Source organism: Gaeumannomyces tritici (assembly GCF_000145635.1).
Source record: "Gaeumannomyces tritici R3-111a-1 unplaced genomic scaffold supercont2.2, whole genome shotgun sequence".
NCBI lineage: Eukaryota > Fungi > Ascomycota > Sordariomycetes > Magnaporthales > Magnaporthaceae > Gaeumannomyces > Gaeumannomyces tritici.
The window spans coordinates 5,512,014-5,525,668 of record NW_008804546.1 but is presented as its reverse complement, the minus strand read 5'-3'; the positions used below and the strand labels follow the sequence as shown (position 1 = coordinate 5,525,668).

The window sequence follows — 13,655 nt, the reverse complement described above, 5'->3', positions numbered from 1 at the left end:
GGCGGGGCTGTGCTGCCTTGTGGCTCCGCGGCTCCGGTGGACAGCGATGAGCTGGTGGCTGTGTTGTATCGTGGATGAGGGCTGCTTGTGGCGCACGACTACCTACCATTTACCTCTAGGTGCCTGCCGTCTGCCTCGACCAGTGGCCAAGTGGCAATAAGAACAATTCTGGGACGGCAGCTGATACCGTTCATATCTAGAAGCTCCTCTATACGAAAGCCCGAGGTCAAGCTTGCCTGCTTTGTTCTAGACGAATTAAATCATGGCACCTGCTCTCCCTATCTTCATCATTGAGTGATGTATGCGCTCGCTGTCGATGCTCCAAACGGCCCATGGCGGCAGGCAACTGCCCGGGTAGTTTATTTCACTACGGCGCACGAGCGTGATGCTGGGTGCGTCTCTGGAGAATGGGTGGGGTGTATGCGAGTCTAGTCGGCGAGTGTGCCTATAAGTAGGTACACCCAAAAAGCCTAGGGCTGGATCCGGTCCTCGGGCGACCAGTCCCAGCTCTTGGCCGTAAAGAGTTGCCGCGCCATCCTGTCGGTGGCCATGGCACCCTCGTACCGAAGACGGTCGTCGCTGGCGGCGGACCTCCCGAAGCGGAACGGCTGCCTCTCCTGCTTCTCGTCGTCTCCGGATTGCATCCACGACTGTGTCGCACGGGCATTCTTCCATTCACGCCTGGGTATGGACAGCACATTGGAGGAAATCATGGCTTTTATGTACTCCAAGATGGGCAAGATCTTGGTTCTCAGACCGCACTGTCGCAAACGGGCATATGAGTCTTCCATCGGGACGGCAGCACTAGGTGCGGCGGGTGGTAGTAGGGATAGTACGGGATACTCACGTTGGTGTGATGGCGGTCAACCTGATAGCTTGGCACTTGTGAAAGAAGCGAAATGATGTGGTTGATATCAGTGGTCCCAAACTCTGCCACTCGCTCAAACGACGTCGACGAGAAGTCGACCAGGAATAAGAGCTTTTTGCTAGACAAGAACTTGATCATCTGTCCTAGCTGGAACGAATCGCAGGCGGAACTCGAGTCGTAGCCCAGCTTACACATTTGGGTGCGGGATGAGTAGAGGGAAATGAAGTGATGCTGGACCGAGGCGATGGTGTTGAGGATGCATTCCCGACGATACCGAAGCTCAACTTCGGTTCAAAGAGAAAGTAAACATCCAGCGTCAACTTCACTTCACGTAAAATATCGGGACAGATAGAGGGCAGCGGGAAAGCACAGAAGACAAGGAGATGACGACCTGCTTACCCTCAAGGTCGTCTTGCAAATCCCACCAGGATGCCAGGTCACCCACACGGCCCTCGGCCTCGTCCTGGTCCGCGACCTGCGTCCACCGCCTCGAGCCGTGGATGGTCAAGTCGCGCGTGGATGCGTGCAGCTTGAGCGGCTGGTCCAGCAGCCACGCGACCAGCACCCTCTGGCGCAGCACCTCCTCGCTATCCAGCCGGGGGCCACCGACGCCGCCGCTCACGTCCCCACTACCGTCGGCGGCGGCCTTCAGCCTCGTGGCGGGCCACTTGAACCGCAGCTCGGCCGACAGGCTGCGCGAGACGGGCTGGGCGCAGCCGAAGCGGTCCGCCAGCACCGCGAGCGCCGCGACGTGGCGCATGGTCAGCACGGCCGGGTGGCGGACCGCGGGCGGGGCGCCGTGCAGGATGCGCAGCAGGTCCGCGAGGGCGTGGTGGCGCAGCGGCGACCTCGTCGCCTCGTCGTCGTCGGTGACGTCGACGGCCGGCAGCCGCGCCGCGTCCTCGACGTCGCGCGGGTCCACGCCGTCGAGGTCCAGGGCTTCCAGGACGGCCGCCACGGCGCGAGCCTCGCCGAAGCGCGAGTCGGCGCCCAGCAGGACGCGGAAGTACTCGGACTGCCGCGTCAGCGCGGCCAGCTCGACGCGGTACCAATGCGTCTCGCGCGGCGACTGGAGTGGGGTGAGCGGCGGTGGCGGCGGCGGCGGCGGCGGCTGTGCCTGTGGCCCCGCTGGGCTGCCTGCGCCGGCGGACGTCCTGGGCAGGCTGGGGCGCGGGCGGGCTTCCTTTTTGGGGGGCTTCAGGGTCTTGGGAGATGAGATGAACGTGACGCGGAGACAGAGGTCTCCCTGGGCAGCAATGACCATGAGGGTTGGAACCGGGCCGTCACCATCGTTTGCATGCGGCGTGCCGGCCGGGATTTGCGTCGAATCTTCCATTGATACGTCCTGTTCATCAAGAGCCGCCGGCAATCGGAAATTTGCCCAAGCCGAGATTCTCCTGCTCGATTGAGGCTCAGTTGAGGGAGACCATGCATGAATTGAGGCCCATCAATGACGCCAGGCGTTCTTGGCCCACGATTGACGTTGAGTAGCGGTGTTGGTTGACACTGAGCCCCACATACCAGACTCCTGGTGCCCCATCAGCAGTGTTGGAAAGTGCGGGCCGCCGCTGCAGGTGCCTGCCCGGACTGCACCTGTGCTACTGGCGATTGGAAGACTCGATACCAGACAACATGGAGCCCGATACAGGTTTCCGACTCTATCCCGATTGCTTTAACTCAGCCGCAGGTTTGGACTTCCGTATAGAGACATAGGCAAACCCACAACCTCAATACGCCTGGCCCCAACAAAGTAGCCCCTGGAGCCCTCCTCAGAACCAGCCCTGAAGCACAGCGTCATGGCACGTGGCCGAACGCGCGCGACGGGCCCGTGCAAGAAGTCCAAATATTACGCCTCGCGATTTTGGGTACTGTAAGTTGACCGGAATATCAGAAAGGACCGGGAGGGCGTAAGCGCGCATCGTTTGACCGCAAGCGACCGACGGGCGGTTCGAACACAAACGGAGGGGGCTGTGTTCCTGTGGATTCACAAGTTACACAAGAGCGCCAGGCGTTGGCCGTTGGAAAGGGCAGGGCCTGGATAGGTAGAAATGTAGCCACGCTTGAGGCCCTGCTCTTGAGCCGCCGCATAGCGGTTACCACACATAGGGCCGTAGATCTGGTACGCTTCCCTGCAATTAGAGCAGATAACCCCATCCACTATCAGTCATGCCCGTCTTGGGCTGCTCGGTCTGGAGTAGCCTGACCTTGCTGACCGGCTCGTGGGACATGTTGGTTTGTCGAGCTTGCGTTCCAGATGTTGGCCGGTACAGCAACATCGTGATTATAGTGACATACCACCCCGACGGTGATGGAAGTGGTCATGCGCCCTCGACCATTGGCGGCTCACTTTGCCCACCAGATCCTCGAGAGGCAAAGGGGGCCAGATTCGTGTATCTATAAAAGACCGCTCTCTTCCTTCACTCCTCATCCAGTCCAGATCACACCACAGCCCTCTACACCACAATCCTCTGCATTACAACACTCACATCTACGAAGCAACTGACTACTAAAGTCTACCCTTATATTCACATCGATCCCGTACCCCGTCAGCCAAACCTACCGCGCACAATGGCAGCTCTTGTGGCCCAGTTCCCCACTCTCCCCACACTTGACCAGGCTTTGAACAATCTGGACTTCCAAGCGAGCCGCACGCTGTAAGTCAATATAGTACCTACGCGGTCAGGCTAGGAATTAAGACCTCAGTTGACTGACCTTGCTTTACCATACAGCTACAACAGCCTCAAGGACGATGGGGACTAACCCGAGGTTGCCGACGAGCACATTAGGAACCTAGCGGCTCTATTCGCTCACCAAAATGCCGAAAAAGCCTTCGGCATCCACCTCATCCATGGCCACTTCCAGATCCCCGAGGGATCAGTGATGGTGGGAACAAACTTCGAGGACCCGGCCATGCGTTGGGCGAAGATCACGGACATCGCCACACTCGACGCGTCGTCGCTACACGGCCATATCTTCGTCCTCACGGAGAGCGGCTACCGCGCGTATGAGTTCCAGCATGGGCCCCTGCCCGACCTGACCGGCATCGGGAAGAACTTTCTTCACGAACTTTCTTAATACCTCGCCGCCATTGCAGGCGCGCGGGCCTTTATGGCTAGCCTGGAAGGTCCAACCCGTGATGCGACTTACGGTGGTATTTTTAATGATAGAGGAGTCGAGCATGACGGTGCCGTTATCGAGGATCAACTCAATAACTTGGCGACAACAGCCTTGTTGATCCTCGATAACGGTACCATCATGCTCGACTCTATCGTCAAGAACACCACCGTAAGTTGCATTACGGGTTGGACCTTCCAGGCTAGCCATAAAGGCCTGCGCGCCTGCAATGGCGGCGAATCGCATTCGGCTACGGTCAACGGGAACAACAAGGTCTTTACCGGTACCAAGCCTTTCCCCAAGCTGAAGAACGTGGACGACCTCAAGGCTGGTGTCATTTAACCCAGCGCCTCCTTCCCTCACCACCTACAGCCTTGCTTCTTTCCTACCTTTGTTGCTTTTATCTGCTAGGGTTTCGTATTTCCTTGTGGAAAGCTTATGTGCTTTTTTTTCAACACTTGTCGTTCTTTTCCAAGTCGTTTTGTTTTCTCGGGTCGCTGTTTGGAATTTCGAGGTTTTCCTTTTACCACTGTTTTGCATTTAATTGGCTTTTGTTTGGTCCAGCTCATAATATTTTCTTTCTGTCGACGGTTCTCACGGTTTGTTCAGGGGCTGGTACCACGATTAAATACAACTCTCGTTATCGCAAAGCAGGCCGGCTACAGCGCCGTTGTTGGCTCCATTCCTGCCACACTCCAACGCCGTTTTCTGGATTCAGGAAAAGTTGCTGAGCTGGCACAATGCCAAATCGCCGACGGGTTCACCTAGATGGCCGATGGTCCACGGCCGGAACTCCTCATGTGCCGCTTCCCTCCTCTCCGGGCGGGGTGAACCACGTGTCCGGCCATCCAAGACTTGGTGGCACCACCTTCACGAGGGCTTCGCGGGAGTCGTCGGGTATAAAAGCCACGCGCGATTCGGCCACCCGCTCGATGCTCGAAAACAAGTCGTGCGCGTCGTCGGGGAGCTGGGAAAGAGGCGAGCTGGAAGGGTGGGTAAGGTGGACAGGCTTGACGAGGGTTCCAAGGTCAAGGACGCCCTCGGCGGGGCCAGTGAGGCGAGAGCTGGGGGCAGACGTTGGTAGGGGGCTGGAGAGGCGTCGTTGGCGCCATCGGAATGGTGGTCGGGGTGTCGATGGTGCCGGCGCGGTACGAGTCGGGGGAGCCTCCGCCCGTCACCGAGTCGCCCGGGAGGAATCCTTCGGCATCGTCGATGATAAGGGTAACGCTTCAACACACGACCTTGTAGTTAGCTACCAGACCTAGATCCACGAGCACCGCTGCAAACAAGAGGGCCACCGTGGACTTTTCCGTCTCGCACGGGCGCATGAAGAAGCGGTTCGGTTCCAGTAGAAGTCCACGCCCACCACAGCAGTTCATTCGCAGAATAGGAATAGGAATAGGAATGGGAACGGAGCCAAAGATAAGAAGGAAAGGAAAAATACAAATAAAAACAGGAATAATAACAAAAAAGAACAAGAATAAGGAAAGCTCACGGCACAAACAATTTCAGTCAATCTTTGGGACCTCAGATGATTCGCGGGCAATAGGGTTCTGCCCACTGTCATACTTGGGCAAAGTATATCCATGGGGCGTTCTCCGCCAGTTTTTAGTGGCATTTACTTCTTGTGTCTTTTTTCTTTGGCTGCAGGGTTTTCCTATGGGACCAAGGTAATAACGTCCAGCCGCACACAGAGCAGAATGCCGCAACTTCCAAGTTTCCTCACCCGCGCTATTCGCCTCTTAACCCCATGAAAGCTGGCTACAATCCGGACCCCCCAGACCCGACAAGACCCTCCACGAGCTAGGGGGTTGCGAAGGCGGTGATCTAGGTCCCGAGGGAGCTTTTGCAGAGCCTCAGGCCTTGACATCGCGGCGGAGGACCTGGAACTCGGCCGGCATCGCGTCGGCACCGGCACCGGAGTCGGCAATCTTGCTCTTCAAGCCGGGGAAGCAAGTCAGCATCTAACCTACTTTCCCTCCGGGGTGTACGGCAAAAGACTCACCATCTCCTCAACCTTGTCATCCGCCAGACCGGAGATGCTGTACTTGGTGCCGTCGGCGAGCACGAGCGTGTCGGGCTTGGCAGCAGCCTCACACTTGCCGACACCGGCCTGCTCGGCGGGGCACGACCGGTCGTCGGCGCGCTTGCGGCTCCGGAACCAGTACCGGCCCCCCGTGCGGTCGCCACGCGACGAGAAGGGCATGCAAATGTCCGGGGTGCCGTTCGAGTCCCACTGCCCCCCGAGGAAGCTGCAGCCGCCGCCGGTGTAGGCCTCGCCGGTGATGCGCCAGCTGGTCGGGATCTGTTTTTTTTTTTTGAGACACCGTTAGTAATTCGAGGGGGTTTCCCAAGCAAGATGGAGGGAGAAGAAAAAAGAGAGGAGATTTTCCACGTACGGCCGCAATGGACACGCTTAGAAGTCCGCTGCTTGCGGAGGTGCTGAACACGCAGCACACGTTGGGATTAATGTTTGTGCAGGCCCTGAAGCCACCCCCGCAGTTGCTATTGGCATGACCCCTGATGTCGATGGCCAGCGCGGTGGTCGCGAGGCTCAGGAGTGCCGCCGAGAAGTGCATGTTGGCGAGGCGGTGGTGGTGATTAGCTGGTTCAATGCTGCCGAATGGGAGAAGTGAGGAGGTGGCGGTGGTGATGGAGGCGAACAGAACAGTCTTGGGGGGGAGCACACACCTGGCTTTATACTGCTTTTTGACGACCTGTCTACAGTCTCCGACCTCCTCATTGTGATGACAAGAGGCATCAACGCGTCGGCGGGATCGCCTCGCAGGACCCCGTTGTGTCGTCGTACCAATCTCGCAGACTCGACGCCAGCTGCCTGTCATGATAGTTACGGGGTAACGTAAGCATTCCACCCCCTCACAACAAGCGAGGGCATCACCACTGCTTGAGTTGACCACTCCGTTGCCCGCGATGCTCCCTCTTTCTTTTGGCCCCCATGCGTGGCCTCCATGCGGCGCATGCCATGCGCCGCTCGACAGCACGACGTTTCTCTTTTCCACAACGCCATGCTCGTCCCGCGGGCGGGTTTCCCCAATATGGATATAAGTTTCTGGTAATATTGACCTGCGGCTGGACACATGGCCAACGGATGCGCGCTAAATGCGAGCTGAATGCGAGCTAATTGCGAGCTAAACGCGAGCCACCCTCAGTGAAAGGCATGAGCCCCATATGGATGGCTACATTATTCTGACCGCTGGTGAACGTCTCGATACTAGTAGTTAGGACTTAGCAATTTCGGGTCTCGGTAACGATCTCGGACTTTTCATGAACCATCGGACTCCAGAATTGACTCAAGGTTTTTCGCATCACATTTATTCCTCGGACTTCATCGTGGATAAATCACCCGGCCCCCAAACTGCCCCGTCAAATTCACATGTCGATGCTGCCAGTTCATGCGCGTCGGTGTGCAGACCCTTATGAGGTGCATGCGCGCCACGGGCTTGGATGGTAGCGGCGTTGCCTGCATCCAACATCATTTCTGCGCCCTATCCGATCGAAATCCCCGGCGCTTTCGTCAAGTAAATGCATGAAGCGTTTGCTTACTGTCTACCAGGGTCCAACGACGCTCTACAACCATGGTAGAGCCAAACGGCATGCGGGGACCAGAACCGCAACATACAAGCAGCAGCCCCGGCTTGGCGTTAGTCGGCGTCATGGTGTCGCAGCTGAGATTTTGAGTAGAGCTGCTTGTCCCCGCCCGCCCTCCCTTTATCCTGCCGGCTCCAGCGCAGGCGTCGCGGGTGTGGCCAGATTCACAAGATTCTAAATAGCATGTCCTGAGCAACTTACTGGCATTCCGCCCGCCCGCCTAACTAAATCTCCTAGCATCGGTTGCAGTCACGGTTCCGTGCAGCAGGTAAATAGGGAATGCAGAACGGGAAAGCCAAGCAGAAGGACCGTCGCCGTGGCCGGCCACCGGCGGGTATGTTTCGTGCGTAACGTCGGTGTGGTGGTCAGCTGGCTGGTTGTGATTTAACGAAATGGAAACATCTCTCTCCGCAGCCTCCCACGCCCCCAGTCTGCGAGGCTGCCTTGTTTGCCTCACTTTCGGGTTCGCCTGGGAGTGGCGGGCGTGGCTAATGTCGGAGTAACATGGCTTAAGGAAGTCTCAAGAAATTGACAACGCGGGAGGTTTTTACCATACAACTGTCCACCCCCTTATTCTCCCCCTATCACACGAGCTCGCTTCCGGCTACGCCCTCGCTCCTCCTCCTCCTCCTCAAGCAATTGAAACGGTAAACCATAGGTACCGGATAGTGTAGCTTTTCGGCTGAAATACCCGCTGTCGCTGTCGCCCTCACTGCAACCGCCTGCATCATCGTCGTTTCCGGGAGGCGCACTCCGCTTTCTCGGGCTTCTGGACCGAGCAGTGCGCAAGATCCTGCGGCAGCTATCGGGACTTTCCATTTTTGCGGTTGGGGTTTGGGTTTTGGGGTCGCGGGTGCAGAGATGACGGGCTACACGGCTGCCTCCCAGAAATACTGAAGAGGCAAAAACAGCAGGGCTAAGGACCGTATAAGCGAAGCGGGCAAAAAGGCATTCTTTGGAAAGGCCCGGGGGCAAAGGGTGCAGAGCGCGGTTGTGCCAGAGACCTGCAACTTGGCCGTTGTAGGAGGGAACAAACACATGAATGTAAAGGCAGGTTTGTATTGCGGCGGAATCGGCAGTTTTAACCTCTTTGGGGACGAAACAAAGGTGGCGCCCGTCGAACACGCGATGAAAGTCCGCACGGAGAGGTATCAGATTGGCAGGACTATCCTGAGGCTGGGTAGAAAAATTGACAGCAGATGAAGAGCTGTAGCGGCCCATGTAGTTGAAATCCCACCATTCGCTTTCGCTTGAAGGGACGCAATGCGCGCTGTCAACGCCGTGGCTGTATTTGGTCGCGATGCATTGACCCTGGATATTTGGGTTTGTTTGCAGCTGCAAGCGGGCCCAGGGCGCGGGGAGGTTGCCATGCGGAAATGCCCAGTCTGAAAAACGGGGGATGACGGGGTATGGGAGAGACCCGGTTACAGGGACGTGGAAATAGTAATATGGGTGGTTGCGCAAGATGCCATCCGCCGGCCGGGCGACGCGATTCTGGCCGGCCTTGTCGGTAGAAAGATAGCCGGTCCATTGATTGCAGGCTATAAGACCGCAGGCCGCAATGGCCGTATCGAAGCAAACGCCGCCGTCATCGAGGGGGGGGAGCGAAAGGAAGGCCGCAGAAATGAAGTCGCCGTCGTAGCCGGGGTGGACGAAATCGACCTTCGGCTGCGACGCCGATACGGAAAGTAAGGATGGGATTGCCGCAGTATCATCAGATGCAGGGCGGAACATCGTTGTTTGCTGGTCGTTTGGCAGGAAGAAACGCTGAAAGTGAATGGTAAGGCCGTTGGAGAAAATCGGAAATCCTCGGCGATAGCGCGTGGCGCCTGGGGAGTCGCTGAGCCACGGTGGCTAAGGCCCGTGCCTGTAAGACCCAGGAGGCCCGCACACGGCCGCCCGCTTAGGAACCTTGCATAAGGGATCCACCGGAACATATACGACGTGCGGCCAACACGTTATGCATGAAGCCTTAACCTTGCGGCCAGCCGCTTTCCACCAATTACATACAAGGCTTGTCTATTATAATAAGGCCGCAATGCAGACTTTGAGGTTTCGCCATCATCGGGCAAGCCCAGGCGCTCAGCTAGTGTCAAGTCCGATATCAGCCGCTATTTTCCTAAGCCAAATATTCATCCATGTCCTCGAAACGCGTGGCAGGATTGAGCAACAGTCCATCCAGTTGCATCATGTTATACCTCCCAATCGCGTCGTCCCCGATCGGGACCGGCGTAGCCATATTCCTGAGCCTTGCGGTGAATCCCTTGGAGCGCAGCACACCGAGGACTCTTGCCGCTTTGATGGTCTTGATGGTGTCCACGCTCAGCCCGCCCGCCTCACTGGTGAAGGTGCTCCAGAACAGGCCAGTCAACTCATCGTAGTCATCGTATCTGATATACCCATCCCTCAAGTGCAGCTTGCTCATCAACAACTGCGGAGACACGAGGTTCACACCGAAGGGAGTGATTTCCGCCTCTGCCCAATCAATGACACCGGCCAGGTGGTAAGAGGACTCGTCGACGATGATGTTTGACTCGAAGAAGTCTCCATGTGTCAGCACCATGGGGAGATTGAGAATCTTCGGCAAAGATTTTATCGTGGCGCGGATGATTGGGTGAAAGCGAGTGGGAAGGGCGACGAGCAAACTCTGCAGGTCCTTGTTGAACGTCTCGGCCATGTGATCATGGTATGCTGGCTCGACATGCTGCGGCGCTTTCCATGCAGTGGCGAAGAACCTAGCAGGTGTACGGGCTGGTTAGTTGCGATCTTCACCTCAAAGAGGGAGGCGGGGGGCTCCTGAACCTTGCAACATCCTTCACCAAGTTCCTCCGGCGAGCCTTGTTCTCCGGCGAGTTATCGGGGAACTTGTCGGCGATTATGAAGTCGAGGCGGCTGGGCCCGAGGATTCGGGTCATGACGTACACCAGGAGAGGCTCCTGGCCGGCTGTTGCCGCGTCCTCGCCCAGCTGCGTCCTGAAGGACACCTCCGGTACGAGCTCACCATAGATCTGGCGTGCGAGAGTGACTGTTTCAAGCTTGAGCTGGAGGGACTTCAGGCGGAACTGGACAACGAATTCAAGCTGCTCTCCAGCGTAGACCGTATACGAGCAGACGCCCTGTATTGGCACTGGGACGACTTGGCTGTGACCAACGAGATCCTTTGCGACTTGGTCACACTCCTCGCGGCTCACAGAGGTCTGAGAGAAAAATGTGGCGATCTCGGTATCGAAGTCGTACATCTGACCTATGGTGGCCATCGTGGCTGGATCGTTTATCCGTAAGAGGGGAGGATGGCGTTTGCGTAGGTGTATTCAGTAGACGTGCATTGGCTGCTTGGTGGAGGTTCAGTGGGGGACGATATCAATGGAGCTCACCCATCTCCCCTGGTGATGCAGGGAGATGGGTGCCCCAGGGAGATTTTAAGCTGATGGTATGCGGGGCCGGCGCAGGGTTCCCTAGCATCAAGAGCTGCGGCCCTTCGGATTCATCACAACGTGATGACACATTTGGCCCCATCTCAACAGGCGCCAACACACACCGAGCTTTGGTAGGGTACCCGGCCCTCCTCTTCATGGCGATGGTCGCACCCGAAGCCCTATGCGCACCGTGAAAATCCATCCATGCACACACAAGGCAAGATCACCGAGCCTGGATCCTTTGTGTTTGCGATTTGCCAAGTCCTAGGTAGGTACATATCAAGAATCCGCATGATTACCGCCTTGCTCTTCCGCGCAGCGCATTAGGATCGTGCTCCGGTAAAACCTGTTACAGGCGCTTAGCAGTTGGTGATCACAAATCCTGTGCCGTGAACCCAAAAAACACTGCAAATCCGGTGATGTATGACTCCAACCCCCGGCGCTTTTCCTGGCCCCTCTCTCTGCCGACTGGATACCTATCATCCTCACCTGTCACACGGGGATTGATCACTCGGACACATGTCAGGCCGACTGGTCACCCAAGAGGCCTGTGAGGAGGCCGAAATAGCGAGGCGCCCTGGGGTCGGGTCGCTTCCAGCAGTCACAAGTCCCTCGCAGGCACCAGGGGTGGTGTCTTAACCCCGTTGAGGTGCCGTGTTGGGGATGGGGCCCGGGAGAGAGGTACGCGCCCGCGGCGGGGGAGTCGGGGGGACCACGAAAAGTGCGGAGTCCAATAACCGAGGCCGGAGGCGTTCACGCGGGCCGGGATGGCGGCCCAGGGGGCCAGCATCAGGAGCTCATGGGTCGTGTTGTACTTGGGGGCGATGGCGCTGGCGTCGGTGAGGTTGGCGCGCGCCTTCCAGTGCTCGGCCTCCAGGGTCTAGTTTGTGAGGGCAAAGGCCGGGAGCACCTCTATCATGAGGACTCCTTGAGACGCCCTATCGAGACGGGCGACGCAGCCTGGTGACGCAGGTGCGGCGACGTGCAGAGAGATGCCTGATCTGTTGTCAAAGTCTACGCGAATGACGGAGGTCGGGGCCTAGGCGACGTGCATCGACGGGCCGGAAACCTCGGACTCCAGCTCGTCGGAGAAGGCGATGATTAGCCCCGGGATCGCTGGTCAGGGAGGTGCTGACGATGGCACACTCCAAGCGAGCTCATCCTGCAGCGCACCGGACATATCAATTTCTTCGACCGTTCGTGCACTTCAACAACCTGAGGGGAAAGGTAGACCGCTTCTGCCGAGCCTGTCCCGATTGCGGTCAAGCCAAGCCGACAAACCAACGACCCTTCGGAGACCTGCAGCCAATCTTCGCACCAGAAGAACCGCTCCGAGTGCTCTGCATGGACTTCATCGTCAGCCTGCCTGTTAGCTCACAGGGGCATGACGCAGGGCTGATCGTGGTTGACAAGACTTCCAAGTTCGTCAAGCTGATTTACGGTCGCACGGACTGGGACACCAAGAAATGGGCAAAGAAGTACATCAGGGAGATCTATCCTGATTGGGGTTTCCCAGACACCTTCATATCGGACCAAGATGGCAGGGATATCAGTGCAGGTGACAGCGGCCCACCACCCGAGCGCCAACGGGCAAGCAGGAAGAACGATACAAACCTTCATCATCGCACTCTGCACGCTCATCGGAAGCAAGCTGGATCCATCGGGATGGGAGGATCATGTTCCGCACGTCTTGGCCAGGCTGAACACCTCCATCTCAGCATCGACAAAAAAAAAGCCCTTCAAGATGCTATACGGACGGGATCCCAAGCTGTGGCTGCCGGGGCCTGTGCCAATGATGGAACCAGAGGCCTTTACCGAGGTACAGAAGAGAGTGAGGGCGGAGGCCTGGGACGCCGTGCGCATCGCAGAGGCGAGATCCAAGGTGGCCTACGACAACAAGCACCCGCCTCCCAAGCTTCAGGCAGGCGACTTCGTGTATGTGAAGCTGGCCAAACCTGGCGACAGAGGATACCACTTCGATAACCAGCACAAGCTGTCGTTCCCCAAGGTCGGCCCTTTCAAAGTCCTGGAAGTCATTAGCGACCTCAAGTTCCGCATCCAGTTGCCGGGCTGGCTCAAACGGAACCCGGAGATCTCGGTGGAACATCTCCAGCCCGTCGCTTCGGATCCGTGAGAGAGAGAGAGAGGATGGAGCCCGGAGTGTATCGCAAGGACGACGACATTGACAAGTGGATCGTGGAGGAAATCGAGGAGCGTGCACGACGAGAAGAGACTCGGCAAGGCAATTATGCTACAAAGTCAAATGGTTGGGAGGCACCTACACCTGGGAACCTCGCGAGCAGCTGGTTAAGGATGTGCCCAAAATGGTGAGGGCATACCGGAAGAAACATTAGTTATAAAATCAGGAGCCGCTCCGCTAATTCGACGCCGGTGCACGGCCCTTCGGGGGCACCTTCCGTTAAATTGCCTTAATTTTAATTTTAGTTGTATAGGGCAAAAGAATAGAGTAACACCGCTTTTTTTTAATGTTTTAATTCGTACTTTAAACAATACAAAAAAGCAGTGAAAGCGTTAGCGAAGCCTGAAAGCGTAGCTGTTCTTTTTATTTATTAATAATTTTTATTTATTAATAATTTTTATTTATTAATATTTATTATTTATTATTTATTATTTATTATTTATTATTT

General features: G+C 56.9%; 8 protein-coding genes across 8 annotated transcripts; 2 read left to right on the top strand and 6 right to left on the bottom strand.

Moving 5' to 3' along the window:
• Positions 1-2,666, bottom strand: GGTG_04408 (hypothetical protein; the record flags this gene model as incomplete). Its single annotated transcript, XM_009222204.1, has 5 exons — positions 1-761; positions 848-1,152; positions 1,268-2,265; positions 2,390-2,466; positions 2,592-2,666. The coding sequence occupies 5 exons, from the start codon at positions 2,664-2,666 to the stop codon at positions 471-473; spliced, it is 1,746 nt and encodes a 581-aa protein (XP_009220468.1). The 3' UTR covers positions 1-470.
• Positions 2,667-2,852: 186 nt separating this feature from the next.
• Positions 2,853-3,096, bottom strand: GGTG_04407 (hypothetical protein; the record flags this gene model as incomplete). Its single annotated transcript, XM_009222203.1, has 2 exons — positions 2,853-2,992; positions 3,027-3,096. 2 exons carry the CDS (start codon positions 3,094-3,096, stop codon positions 2,853-2,855), a joined length of 210 nt encoding a protein of 69 aa, XP_009220467.1.
• Positions 3,097-3,436: 340 nt separating this feature from the next.
• Positions 3,437-4,324, top strand: GGTG_04406 (hypothetical protein; the record flags this gene model as incomplete). Its single annotated transcript, XM_009222202.1, has 3 exons — positions 3,437-3,522; positions 3,655-3,870; positions 4,036-4,324. 3 exons carry the CDS (start codon positions 3,437-3,439, stop codon positions 4,322-4,324), a joined length of 591 nt encoding a protein of 196 aa, XP_009220466.1.
• A 590-nt stretch (positions 4,325-4,914) lies between these two features.
• Positions 4,915-5,247, top strand: GGTG_04405 (hypothetical protein; the record flags this gene model as incomplete). The annotated part of the gene is made up of 1 exon (XM_009222201.1): positions 4,915-5,247. One exon carries the CDS (start codon positions 4,915-4,917, stop codon positions 5,245-5,247), a length of 333 nt encoding a protein of 110 aa, XP_009220465.1.
• Positions 5,248-5,566: 319 nt separating this feature from the next.
• Positions 5,567-6,701, bottom strand: GGTG_04404 (hypothetical protein). The gene is made up of 3 exons (XM_009222200.1): positions 6,382-6,701; positions 5,988-6,287; positions 5,567-5,919 (listed from the first exon to the last, which is right to left on the bottom strand). The coding sequence occupies exons 1-3, from the start codon at positions 6,559-6,561 to the stop codon at positions 5,839-5,841; spliced, it is 561 nt and encodes a 186-aa protein (XP_009220464.1). The 5' UTR covers positions 6,562-6,701; the 3' UTR covers positions 5,567-5,838.
• Positions 6,702-8,161: 1,460 nt separating this feature from the next.
• On the bottom strand, positions 8,162-9,325 carry GGTG_04403 (hypothetical protein; the record flags this gene model as incomplete). Its single annotated transcript, XM_009222199.1, has 1 exon — positions 8,162-9,325. One exon carries the CDS (start codon positions 9,323-9,325, stop codon positions 8,162-8,164), a length of 1,164 nt encoding a protein of 387 aa, XP_009220463.1.
• A 385-nt stretch (positions 9,326-9,710) lies between these two features.
• GGTG_04402 (hypothetical protein) lies at positions 9,711-10,848 on the bottom strand (the record flags this gene model as incomplete). The annotated part of the gene is made up of 2 exons (XM_009222198.1): positions 9,711-10,326; positions 10,394-10,848. 2 exons carry the CDS (start codon positions 10,846-10,848, stop codon positions 9,711-9,713), a joined length of 1,071 nt encoding a protein of 356 aa, XP_009220462.1.
• Positions 10,849-11,608: 760 nt separating this feature from the next.
• On the bottom strand, positions 11,609-12,393 carry GGTG_04401 (hypothetical protein; the record flags this gene model as incomplete). Its single annotated transcript, XM_009222197.1, has 3 exons — positions 11,609-11,887; positions 11,963-12,008; positions 12,386-12,393. The coding sequence occupies 3 exons, from the start codon at positions 12,391-12,393 to the stop codon at positions 11,609-11,611; spliced, it is 333 nt and encodes a 110-aa protein (XP_009220461.1).
• Positions 12,394-13,655: the final 1,262 nt, after the last annotated feature.

What these genes read in the sequence shown, in the direction of transcription:
- GGTG_04404 (XM_009222200.1), bottom strand. Translation starts at nt 6,561, where the DNA reads ATGCACTTCTCGGCGGCACTCCTGAGCCTCGCGACCACCGCGCTGGCC. An exon ending in TAAGCGTGTCCATTGCGGCC is followed by an intron (nt 6,288 to 6,381) that starts GTACGTGGAAAA and finishes AAAAAAAAACAG; the next exon opens with ATCCCGACCAGCTGGCGCAT. An exon ending in ATGACAAGGTTGAGGAGATG is followed by an intron (nt 5,920 to 5,987) that starts GTGAGTCTTTTG and finishes CCCGGCTTGAAG; the next exon opens with AGCAAGATTGCCGACTCCGG.